Below are 12,566 nucleotides of genomic sequence, written 5' to 3' on the forward strand. Positions count from 1 at the left end.
TGTGTGTGTGTGTGGCCAGCTCAGCCCACCAGGGGGCGGGTCTGGCTGGCATGTGGTGCTGGGGATCGAACCGCGGTCCCTGTGCTTTGCCAAGCTTGTTTCAAGTAGGTGCTTTAGACCACTGAGCCATCTCTCCAGCCCCTTGTTTTGCTTTTTGAGATCGGGTCTTACTATGTGGTTCAGGCTGGCACTGAATTCACTACCGAGCCCAGGTTAGCCTCAAACTCACGGCGATCCTCTTGCCTTGCCTTTCTATTCCTGAGATTACAGATGTGCACCACCATGCCTGGCTACTTTTAAAAATTATGTGTACAATAAACATACATGATTAGCCTGGAGGGGGAAAGAGACCTTTAAAAATGCAGACGAGCAAACACGAGAGGACAACGCAACATCCAAAAGTCAGTGCTCGCGAGCTGTCCACTGCTTGGAAATTGTAGTCACAGCTGTTTCCTCTTTCCAGTCTGCAGAAAGATTGTTTTGCTTGGCTCCCAGCATTTTATTAATTTTGAATGGGTTACTAGTACATAAAAATAGAGAGCCATTGTCACTAAAATCCTGTTTTACCGCCTCTCTTGATCAGTCAGACCCGGCTACCTTTCGAGCACAGTGTGCCAGGTCCAGCAAAGCCGGATCTGCTCCACTCATCCACGCCGTGCGCCTGGACTTCGGGAACATTCGAGTCTGTGCCTTCTTCAGGTCTCATCCTCCTACACAAGTCCATGAGTGTCTCGCACGAAAGAGAGAAAGGCCAAGCGCAGAGGCCGGGCTCCCATCCTTCTGATGCCGCTTATCCTCTCTACCTACTCCTGTACCTGCCGGGGGCACTCCCAGCCCTGCACCCGTGCTCCAGGAAACTGTAAATTACTGGAGTTCAGAGCTTTACAGGGCCAAATTCTGAACAATCTGTGAATGGTAATTGTTGAAGATCTTTCTCCTCCTTCTGAGAGAAAAAAAGAAGGAAGAGGTCTATACATTGCCAACAGGGACCACAGAATTGCTTCCCGAGGGTTTTTTGTTTTTCGTTTTTTTTTTTTTTTGTTTGTTTGTTTGTTTTTTGGAGGAACTGGGGATTGAACTCAGGCCCTTGCACTGGCCAGGGAAGCACTTATTCCACTAAGCCAACTCCCCCGCCCCTAGCTTCGCGAATTTTAAGCCCCTTCAACAAGGAAGAGGAACAGTTACAAGCCCAAAAAGGAGGAACATGGACCACGTAAGGCCTGCTGCTGGCAGATGTTGCGGGACCCCATATCCCCGCAGCAGGTGTGGGATCCCCCAGGAATGCAGACACATGTGTCCCTTCGGGGATACACCAGTCCTGCCCCTCCAGCTGGCACAGACTGCAGAAAATAAGCGCAGCCTGTCCTGGCAAGACTGGAGGAAGCGCCTGCCCAACCCCACCCCCGTCCTGGGGAATGAAGGCAGGGCTTTCGCACTGAGCTTCATCGTCAGCCTCTTTTTGTTTTGAGACAAGGTGCTGTCCCTAAGTAGCTCACGCTCAAACGTGCCCTCCTCCTGCCTCAGCCTCTCCTACAGCGTGGAGCTTGCGGGTGTGCATCACTGTAACCAGCTTAGAGATGGATTTTAAAGTTTGCAGAAAAGAGAAAGCAATGTGTATGGGGTGCTGGGGATCAAACCCAGGGGACTGTGCATGCTAGACAAGCAACACAACGCTGAGCTATGCGCCAGCGCCAAACAGTGACGCCTACGAATTGTAGACGTCTAAACAGTACAGAGAGAGCAGCAACTTGCCCAGCAGCTTGCCGGTGGCAACAACTTGCCTAGCAAACGTACGGTCCCGAGTTCAATCCTCAGTACCATGAAAAGAAACATATATATATTTGCTCACATATGTACACATACGTGGACATACACATATTTAGGCATATTATTTTTAAATATACATATGAAATTTTCATTAAAATATTAAAAAGTATCCACATTTCTACCATTACAAATTTATGAAATAAAAAGGGAGTTTCCCTCCCTCCCACCCTGCTCCCCAGAAGTAACTGTTATTAGGAGTCTCACACGCTAAAAGATATCACCATTTCAATACATAAAAATCGGTTTATGTATTACAAAGTCATCTTACATGCATAAATAAGAAATATACAGTTATATTTAATTCAACATGGACTGTGTTATATATACTGGCTTGCAACTTGCTAACATCTCCAAATGCTATTAATGTCACCCCTGTATGTGCATCACTACATAGCCCAGGCTGGCTTTAAACAAGTAGTGACCCTCCTGCCTCAGCCTCCCAAATGCTGGGTTTAAAGGCACACAGCACTATGGCCTGCGTGTGCATATTCTTTTGAAGAGCTATATTCATGTTGAATGAGTCTCGGGGCCTTGCCAGATAGCTCAGTTATTTAAAGTGCCGCCTGGGCAAAGGCAGTCAGGCTCGTAGGACCACGGTTCGATTCCCAACTCCAGAAGCTGCACCAGACCTGTCCTTAAGGCAGCCCGAAGTAGCCCCCCCTCACCCCCCAAAAAAATCCTCCTCATGCTGATGAGTCTCAAATGAGTTGTCGAATTATTCTAATTCATGAATGAGTCTCCAAAACCTTATGGTCAGTGAGAAAACCAAGATTCAAAGAACATCTGAGGTATGATGACACATACAAAGTCAAGACCGGGAGGCAAGGGATAAGTAGAAGGCAATGGCCGGGAAGCAGCACATAGAGCCCCGGGCCACGGGGCATATTCTACAAGTATCTGAAGTGGTGATTTACGACGTGCACATCTTGTCCAACTGTACACCCTGCGTGACTTTCCTGTGCTTAAGGCTGTGCCTAATGAAGCCGACACAAACCCACTTCATTCTGCAGAACAATTCAGAGGAACTCTCTGGGGTAATCCCAATGCACAACCTGGTTAAAAAACAGAAACAAAAGTATTTCGGTTTGTGGGCACTGGGTTTGCTTGTCTGTGCAAACACCAAGAGCGCACCTCAGTTCTTCCGATAATTCTGGTTGTAAACCAAGCTGGGTAAGAATTAAATCAAATCCAAAGGTTCAGTTCAATGTTGACCTTACGGAGAAGTTTGACTGGGTTCTTCCACCCTGGGTTGTGACCATCAGTGTGGAGAGAACGGAGTTCGTGACTATAAAAACAAGCACAGGCCACAAAATAAAATAAAATAAAGTGGGTAGTGAGGTGACCTGCTTGGCCAACCCTCTAATTAAGGCATTCTGACAACTTTACTCATGTTGTTTCTTTACTGAATAATATTCCATGGCATGAATGGACAGCGTTTTGTTGTTTCATAAACGTTTATATTGTTTTCATTTTGGATCACTGTGAACATGTTCACATGTTTAAGTCTTTCTGCAGACAGTCTCATTTTTCTTGGGGAAAAATACCTACAGGTGAAGCTGCTGGTTTATATGGTAAATATTATGGAAATGTGTAAGACACTAACAAATTCTCTTCCAAAATGGTTGTTATCATTTTATATTTCACCATCAGTGAGAATGTAGAAGAATTCTAATTCTTACCTCCCTAAGAGCCTTGTCAATTTAAAAAAAAATTTTAGTCCCTGTGGTAGGGTATATAATGGTAGCTTTAATTTGCATTTCCTTGATACCCAGCGCTGTAAAGAGTATTCTCATGTTTCTATTAGACATCTTTCTCTCTTTCTTCATGAAGTGTCTTTTAATCTTTGGCCCGCATTTTTACTAGGCTGTAGGGCTTTTCACTATTAACTTACAAGGGTTCTTTTTATGTTCCTAATACGAGTCCTTTGTCAGATACTGTATTGCAAATATCTTCTCCTTATCATTGGCTTCCTTTTTCAGTTTCTTGAAAGCAGTCTTTAAAAACTAGGGCTTGTAATTTGGTCAAGCTCGATTTATCAATTTTTGTCTTATGTATCTTTTGGGCCCTTCTAAAAAGCCCTTCACTTACCCTAAAATGTTACAAAGTTAAAAATAAATAAATAAATAAATAAATAAATAAATAAAATCTTATAGATTTTTCCCTTGTGTTTCCTTCTACATATTTTAGCATTTACATTTATATCTACAGTCCATCTTGGAGGTGTTTCCTTTTTTCATGTGGATACCAGTTGTGTCAGTCACTGCTGAAAAAACTATATTTTAGGGGCAGTGGACTTTTTAAAAGCTCGCTCACTGGCTCAAAAAACTTGTGTTAAACACTGTCATTCCTCAGCTAGTCACAGTCCAGCTCTTTGCTGCTAGTATTTTTCTCAAGTTCATCTCACCAAAATAGATCCCCCCCCCCCATTTTAGGGAAGGGCCTACAGGGTGTTCAGGGTCTCACGACTAGACTGGACTCGTAGTGATCTGCCTGTTTACAGTCTCCCAAGAGCTGGGATTTCAGGCACGTGCCATGATGACCAGTCTCAACTGCCTTCTCAGCGTGCCCCAGGGGCAGGGCCAGCACAGCAGACCTGGGGATGAAATCCCTGACTCCTGTGCCTGCTTGCAGGCACTTTAATCCACTGAGCTATTTGGCTGGCCCCAAAATAGATAAACTTACACCCGGGCAGGCTCTTGGAGGTAACCCGGACTGGTGACTTTTCATTCTTATCTGTTAAAGTTGTACATGGATACAACTTAATAACTGAGCATATTACAAATTTTACTTCCTAAAACATCATTTCCCCTTGCCCTTCTGCCACCCTCGAAAGACAGCCACTGCCAACACTGAGCCAATTTCGCCCCATCACACTGGCGGACGGTGGGCCACTTCTCCAGGGTCTCCATGCCAGGCTCCCACCTGACCCTACGCATACTCCACACTCGCTTCCTTCAGCACACAGCGCCCCACCCTCAAGAGCTCTACCCACCAGGCCACACTCCGCCTTCCTCTGCATGCCTCACACCTGCGTCCCTCATACGGTGGGAGCACACCCACAAGGCTGACAGTACCATACTTTCCAAGAGCTGCAACAACAGTAGGTTTAAAACAACCAGACACTTGGAGACTATTCAACATTTGTTACCATGCAAAGGAATGCAGATGGAAAGCAATGAAGTCACAGGCAAAGCATGTGACAAAGGCATCCAAAATCAAAACAAGTGAAAATAGTCATTGTGATGAAGGTAAGAGGAAACCAGTATCCTCACACTTAGCGGGGAATACTGACACCAACTTTGGGAATACTCATTAACCTAGGAATAGGTGCCCCAAGCCCTCCAATTTTATAAGCCCTTTAATAATCCTCACAGTCAGGGGGAGTTCCAGGGCTCCTGAGGATACCAGCTACGGGAGTGCCCAAATCCCTTATATCACAGGGACTAGCACTAGGGTGGAGTATGTGTGAAGCTCTGCATTCCATACCCAGCACTGTTTAAAAAGAAAAAAAGTGCGCATGCGTGTGCGTATGTGTTGGGGATTATATACAGTGTAACCTATGGACATTTTCCCTTACATTTCCAATAATTTCCAGACTACTTATAATACCTAGCAAATGTAAATGCTACGCAAATAGTCATTATATTAAGAACAAATAACGAGGAAAGAAAGCATGTACATGTCCAGTACAGAATTTTTTTTTTTTTTTAATTTCCAGTCCAAAGTTTTAGAACCTATGGACAGAGAAGACTCACTGTCCTTAGAAATGCATCTATGGAAAACCATCCCAAGGGCTGGCCAGATAGCTCAGCAGATTAAAGTGCCTGCTTAGGCAGACACAGGGACTGGGGCTCGATCCCTGCTGTGCCGTGCCTGCCCCACCCCTGGGGGCACACTAGGACAGTGACTAAGATTGGGCGTAGTGGTGCGCACCTATAATCCCGGCACTTGGGGGGCTGAAAAACAAGAGGACCACTACGAGTCTGATCTGTGTAGTGAGACTCTGTAGACCCTGTTCTAAATACATAAAACTAAAAAGAAAAGAAAATCATCCCAAAGAAGTTCGAACAAGTACATACAAAGAGCCTTTCTCTAGTCATAATCATAAACAACTAGAGGAAATCCTAAAAGGCTAGCAACAGGGGCTGGAGAGATGGCTCAGTGGTCTAAAGCACCTATTTGGAACAAGCTTGGAAAAGCCCAGGGACCGCGGTTCGATCCCCCAGCACCACATGCCAGCCAGCCGCGCCCCCTGGTGGGCTGAGCTGGCCACACACACACACACACACACACACACACACACACGCAATAAATAAATGTTTAAAAAAAAAAAAATTTAAAAAAAAAAAAAAAAAAGGCTAGCAACAGGATCATGTTATTGCTTCACACGTTCAGATGTATTCCTACAACATACAAAAATACATGCAGTCCTACAACCTACAAAAAAATGCATTGAAGTGTTAAAAAGTGTAAATATGAAGACTCTGTAACACCCCACCAACAGTCACAAGGGAGTATGAGGAGAAACGACAGAGTCTGTAACCCACCGGTTAAAGCCACACGGCATATAGTCAGCGGTGGGCATGCTGAATGGAGACAGATGCGACAAGGAAAACAGGCTGTTTGGGAAACAGTGGTCTATGTACTTTTTTGCTTCCAATCCTTCCTCTTTCTTTTCTTTCAGATTTTTGTCCCTAGTCCTTGTCAAAAGCTGCCCTGCAAAGCCAGGGTCACTGGTAGCAGTCCAGATGCTACATGTACTCCTCCATCCTTGGTCTTCTGCACGTGGCCTGACACAGGATGTGACACCATCGATAGCTGTCCTCAAAGGGCTGCTTCACTAGGCTTACCTCTGTTTCTGCCCCACCTCTCGATCACTTATTTTATTTTAGGGAAGGGTCTACAGGGTGTTCAGGGTCTCACTACTAGATCGGACTCAGTAGTGATCTGCCTGTTCACAGCCTCCCAAGAGCTGGGATTATAGGGGTGCACCACCATGCCCAATCTCAATTGCCTTCTCAGCATGCCCCGGGGGCGGGGCCAGCATGGCAGGCCTGGGATGGAACCCCAGGCCCCTGCACCTGCTTGCAGGCGCTTTAATCTGCTGAGCTATTTGGCCAGCCTTCGATTCCTCCTTTTGTAGAATCACAACTAGTTTTCCTCTTCTTCCCAACTTCTGAGGATCCAACAGTGTATCTCGGGGATCTCATCCGATTTCACATCATTAAATAGTATCTATACCATATGCTAACATCTCCCAAATATAGATCTTCAGCTCATATCTCTCCCAAACTCCAGGCTGCTGAGTGAAACAGCAACATCTCTCAGACATGCACCAAGTACCAAAGGCTCACAGTGTCCAGGCAAAACCTGCTTTTCCTTGCTAAACCCGCTTCTCCGGCAGTTTTCTCCATTCTGTGGACGTCAATTCCATCCCTCCAGCAGCTCAGGCCCAAAACATCTCCTTTCATTCTTTCCCACCTGGAATGCAATCTATCAGGACATGCTGCTAGCTCTCTATCTTGAGAATATACCCAGCACCATCCTGCACATCCTCAGCCCCAGCTTGGGGCCATTGGATCCAGCTCTTCTTGCTTGAGCCCTTGCTTTCCTAAGACTTCTCCACACAGCAGCCAGATTGACCCTTCTACAACACACGTCAGATCAGGTCCCTCACCTGCTCAGTGCTCTGCAATGGCTTGGGTCCCTGCAAAGTCTCTGCCCTTAAGGCAGACCCTGCTGACCTCCACCCCACTCCCACCTCCCCAGTGACCCCCACCTCTCTTCCTCACACCGGTGCCACATGCACACTCACCCTGGACCAAGCTAAATGTGATCACACCTTAGAGCTTTTGTCCTACATGACGTACCAACTTGAAATGCTTCTTTAGTGCCATCAAATCTTAGCTCAAATCTCCTTGTGCCTAGAAGGTTTTCTCCAAAAATTAGGTATCACCATCATCACCACGGTTCCCTCATGTTCCCAGCACCCCTTAGCTCCACACTCTCCTCTTTTCTGTAGCGGCACTGAACATTCCCTAACATGGGACAAGATGTACTTAGTGAGTTCATTATCTTTCTTGCCAAAAGGAAATCCCTGTAAGGATCTTTGCCATTTTGCTGTCTCGTGTATTCCAAGCTTTCAGAATATGTACTAAATATTTGTTGAATGCATGAAAGCTGGTTGGTGAAATTATAAACAAACTATTATTTGATTACATTGGGTTTAAAATTCTTAAGAATTTCAGTATATGAACAAGACACAGACAGAAGATTGGTCCACATCCATGACTCCCAATACTTAGGCCTCAAAGGTCACAGTGACACTGAATCAACTGCCCCATCTGCAGGGGTTGCACCTTCAAGCTGGACAGCTGGTGAAACGACAGACACCAGCAACCCTCCTGTTGCTTCCCGCGTAATCACCTTCCACACACACAGCCTGTCACCCTGGCATCTCCCTTGGAGAGTCAACTCTTCCACGGCCTGCTACTCCTTCCTTCCATTTCCCCAGCAGCCCCCCAGAAGCCCCTTAAAAATCCCACTCCTCTCATGAGATTTTAATGAGGGGGATGCCCTCAGCAATTAGAAACAAGAAAGGACTGATTAGGGTGCCTGTACCTCAGCGTTTAACCCAGCAGCCATATAGCGCTTTAGGCACTCAGCTCACTCCCCGTACACACTCAATTAGGCGTATTTACTTCTCATTACCCAGCGTGCAATCACGAGTGCTAATAAAACCCCTGCTACCCCCAACAATGCAATTAATGCCATTAGCCGTCTCTAGAAGCTCCTCTACCCTTCGGTGCCAACACGGTCTGCTCAGCCATCCCCTTGCTCATGTATCCATGCACGTATGCTCTTTTCTAGTTAGCAAAGGTCGAGCACACACCTACTATGAGCCTCATCGAGTACTGACCTGGGACTCAACAGACAAATGAGACACAATCCTGCTGCGGAAGGACTTTCAAGAACAGGTAAGCGAAGTGCAGGAGAGGTAGGTAGGGAAGCATAGCTCCAGTCTCCAGCACCAGTTCAAGTACTAGCTCAGCCCTACTTCAGCTCTGAGTCTGTAGCAGCCGGCTGCTACCTCTAATCCCACTTATAAGCTGAGGGTGATCATCGCAGCACTGCACAGGGCAGATGGGAGAGCGAAGCTGGCCAGCACCATCAGGTGCCCGTCCTATGCCCAGGGCCCAGAGCATGCTCAGCAATTGAGAAGCCAGAAGTCGGAGCCCTGATCTCAGCCTTCAGACCTGCAGCCACTTCCCACTTTATTCCACTTTCCTCTGACCCAAGATAAGGGAATCCTCCCAAATTAGAAAACTGGATGCTAGACAGGGAATCCTTTTCTTCCATACCACACAGACAAATGGGAGAGCCAACATGGCTAAGCGGGTACACCAGATACACAATTCAAACATGGATCGACTCTCTACAGCTCCCTGAGTTCCTCCACCTGTCTTGGATAATGTGCTTCTTTCTCCCTTTCCTGACTAGTCCCCCCACCACAGTGCCAGCCATAGAGATACTAGGAATCTCTGTGCCTGATCAGACCGCTGGGGTCTCAGGTAGGAGAGTAGCCCGACTGGTATGACAGATCGGACACACAGTAATCTATCAAGGTTAGTATGCATATGCGCTCTTGGGGACTGAATAGCTCTCTTGTAATTTGGTCTGGCAGTGACAATGGACCTTGATTTTTTTATGGGTGGGAACCTACATGAACATATTTAAATTTATCTGTGTAAAAAAAATATACACACATGATCACACACAAAACCACACACATGACTGGGAAATCTCTGAAATGATAGAAGAAATTATTAGCAATATTGCCTCTGTAAAATCTGGGGTGTGGATTGAATTGGAGGATTTTTAGATTCTACTGAACGCCCTTCTAAACTGTTATTTTTACATGAGAATATATTATCTATCTATATCTGCAGTAACATCTCTACATTCATGAGAAACAAAACACAGCCTGGCTTCGAGAACCTCGCCAATGGTTCTTCCAGACTTGGGAGGGGAGGACACAGGAAGGGTGGAGGATGGAGGGGAGCACAGGAAAGGGAGGACCGCAAGAGACTTACTGGTGTTGTGGTCTATGAAGTAATCTCCAACCTGTGGGTCATACGCTTCTTCCCATCCTAGCGGCAACTCGTCGCTAATGCAGTCAGCGAAGGTGAGTGGCTTGGTGTACCTGGAATGGAGAGGAGACTCATCAGCCTACAAATCCAAGCTCCTGCAACACACTGCTCCTCCAGACCAGCCCAACAGGTCCTCAAGCTTCGTAACACTGGCACCAGCTCTGCTGACCCCGTGTCTGAAGGTAAAGGCATTCTGCAGCAGCATTGGAGTAAGACCACCCGGGGGAGAAGGCAGAGTGTGTACATCCTGATCCTGATTTGTGTCACTAACTCGGTAGTGATTTGAGTGAGTCACCCTCCCTCTCTGGACCTCTGTTGCCACATCCCTAAGTGGGTACTGGGCTCTAAGGCCTAGCCTTGGCTTCTTGACTTGGGCTCCAACCCTCTCTGGTTACCCCACCTGGAATTCACTGGCCCAACCCACCTCCCTACTGGAGCCTGGCTCTGCACTGTGTTTGTCATGCCCACTTGCCCATGGGAAAGCTGGCTGACTACAACATCTAGAACAGCAGATGCTCTGTCCCCGTGAGTTTGGCCAGGGACCAGGATTTGTTTGCTGACTGAATTGATTCCCAAATGCTTGCACCTACTGCTGCCCTCCCTGTCAGACGGTCTTGGACAAACTGATCTTTTGGTAAAAACCACTGTTGAGATCCCTAGGAAAATGAATGGGGTGGGACTCACCAAGTCTTAGTAGCAAAATCAAACAGAAAAATAAATCAACCAAATGAACCAATAAACGCTTCTCCATACTGGAAAGCTATATCACAAACCATTTGTCCAGCATTTAACCATAGCGTGGAGAGCCAGGAAACTAGCCATATGGAACCTCGCTAAAGTGGTCACACTGGTTTTCTTCTATTGTTGCCTTGTCTAGAATATTGATTCTAACATTCCTGCTCTACTTCTGCTTCCTTCTTCTTTCAGCTCTGGAAGCCCAGAAGACTCTGCTTCATGCCTTTTTTTTTTTTTAACAGATTGGTAAATCAAGGTACAATAGGACAGGAATGGAAATGACTGAGAAGGGGTCTAGGATTTGTGATCAAGGGCTTCCTTGGCCAGAGGAAACTCCCCTCTTTCTTATCTTGTACCATCTCCTTCCCTTCAAACTCACACCATAGTTCCCATAGTTCGATGGGGAAGAGCCCCCAAAGGCTCATTATTAGAGGTCTGGCCCTGGCTTGGCATGATTTGGAGATGACAGAGGAGCCTTTTAGAATTGGAACCTAGTCAGAGGCCTGCATATGATAGTGTAGGGGGAGAGTAGGACCCCAGGCCCCTCCTCTTCCTCTCTTTTTCTTTCTGGACACAAAGTGAACGTGCTCCTACCATGCTGTGCTGCTTCACCACAGGTCCAAAGCAAGCAAGCCACTGCCGCTCTGTGAAAGACTACCACATCTGTGAAGATGCGACCAGTGGTACATGTTTAGGTGCAACAGACCAAGCGCTAACAATAAGGATTCAACAGGCATCACTTCAGCTGGGCATGGTAAGCACACATCTGTAACCAGAGCATTCTGGGAGTCTGAGACAGAAGGATCACAAGTTTGAGGCTAACCTGGGAAATGTAGCAACTAGCAAGACTCTGTCTCAAAATGTAAAGCAGCCCTAGGAATGTAGCTCACTGTAATGGTCCTCGATTCAATCCCCAGTACTGGGGCGTAGGGATGAGGCATCGTGTATTCGCTGCATGAGTTGGACAATTTAGTTAAAACTCTCAAGAGGCTTTTTTTAAATCTGTAGAATGAGACTAATACCATAATAATCCTCCCAGTGGTTAGGTAGATTAAGGTTCCAATTGTGAGTTAAACATTTAACACAGATGCTGGTGTAAAGAAGCACTTAAAAAACATTAGTTATTGCCTCTATTGACCAGAGTGGGGGACTAAAGCTAACCAAGAATAAATAATACTGTATTCTCAGGGTCAGTAACAAAGGCCAGAATTGAACCAGGGCAGTCTGTCTCCAGTGTACCCTGCCGCAAGCTACTGTGTTCTTTCCAAAGTCGACACCCTCCAAGGTCTCCTCAGGATCACAGAAAATCACAGCCACCAGACTGACATACGAGAGGGAGAAGTGGGAAGCTGGGCAGGGGGTGCTTTCAAAAGCTCAAAACGCTCTTTGCTCGGGTATACCTAGTCTAGACAATCCAGACGCCTTCTGCAGAGCAGTGACCAGCCTAGCCTGCCCACCCCATCACTGTACACCTGCCCAGACTTCAGGAGCCGGAGGCCACTGCCCTCAGGGCCCTAAGCAGTTGGTTCCCTCCTCCTTAATGGGAATGAAGTCCAGGGACCAGAGTCGCAGACACCACCCAACATTATTTTGTCCAGTGAGCCTTTCAAAGGGTTTCCTGAGAACAGCTCTACACAGACTCACCCCTCCAAGGTGAGGTGCTGTCACTGACAAAGCTAAGTCTGGCAGGGCACAGGAGTGCTCAGGGAAACCCCTCCTTCTGGTGCCTTCCGCTCCTTGCACTCGGCCCCAAGAATTTCCACTTGCCAGCAGCGACAGGAGTCTCACTACATACAGCTGGCAACCCAGAAAACCAAGAACACATGTCCTGGTGCAACAGCTTTCCTGCATCTG

General features: G+C 46.7%; 1 protein-coding gene across 3 annotated transcripts in view; it reads right to left on the reverse strand.

Annotated features, from left to right (window-relative positions):
- Wwc1 (WW and C2 domain containing 1) overlaps positions 1-12,566 on the reverse strand; it is a 169,929-nt gene that overhangs the window by 83,458 nt on the left and 73,905 nt on the right. For all 3 annotated transcript variants that reach the window (XM_004637044.2, XM_023721766.1, XM_023721765.1), the window contains exon 2: positions 9,921-10,030. In XM_004637044.2, the coding sequence (XP_004637101.1) occupies positions 9,921-10,030 (110 nt within the window). The remainder of the gene's footprint in view (positions 1-9,920; positions 10,031-12,566) is intronic.

This window comes from Octodon degus, unplaced genomic scaffold, assembly GCF_000260255.1.
Source record: "Octodon degus isolate 3935 unplaced genomic scaffold, OctDeg1.0 scaffold00085, whole genome shotgun sequence".
Classification (NCBI taxonomy): Eukaryota; Metazoa; Chordata; class Mammalia; order Rodentia; family Octodontidae; genus Octodon; species Octodon degus.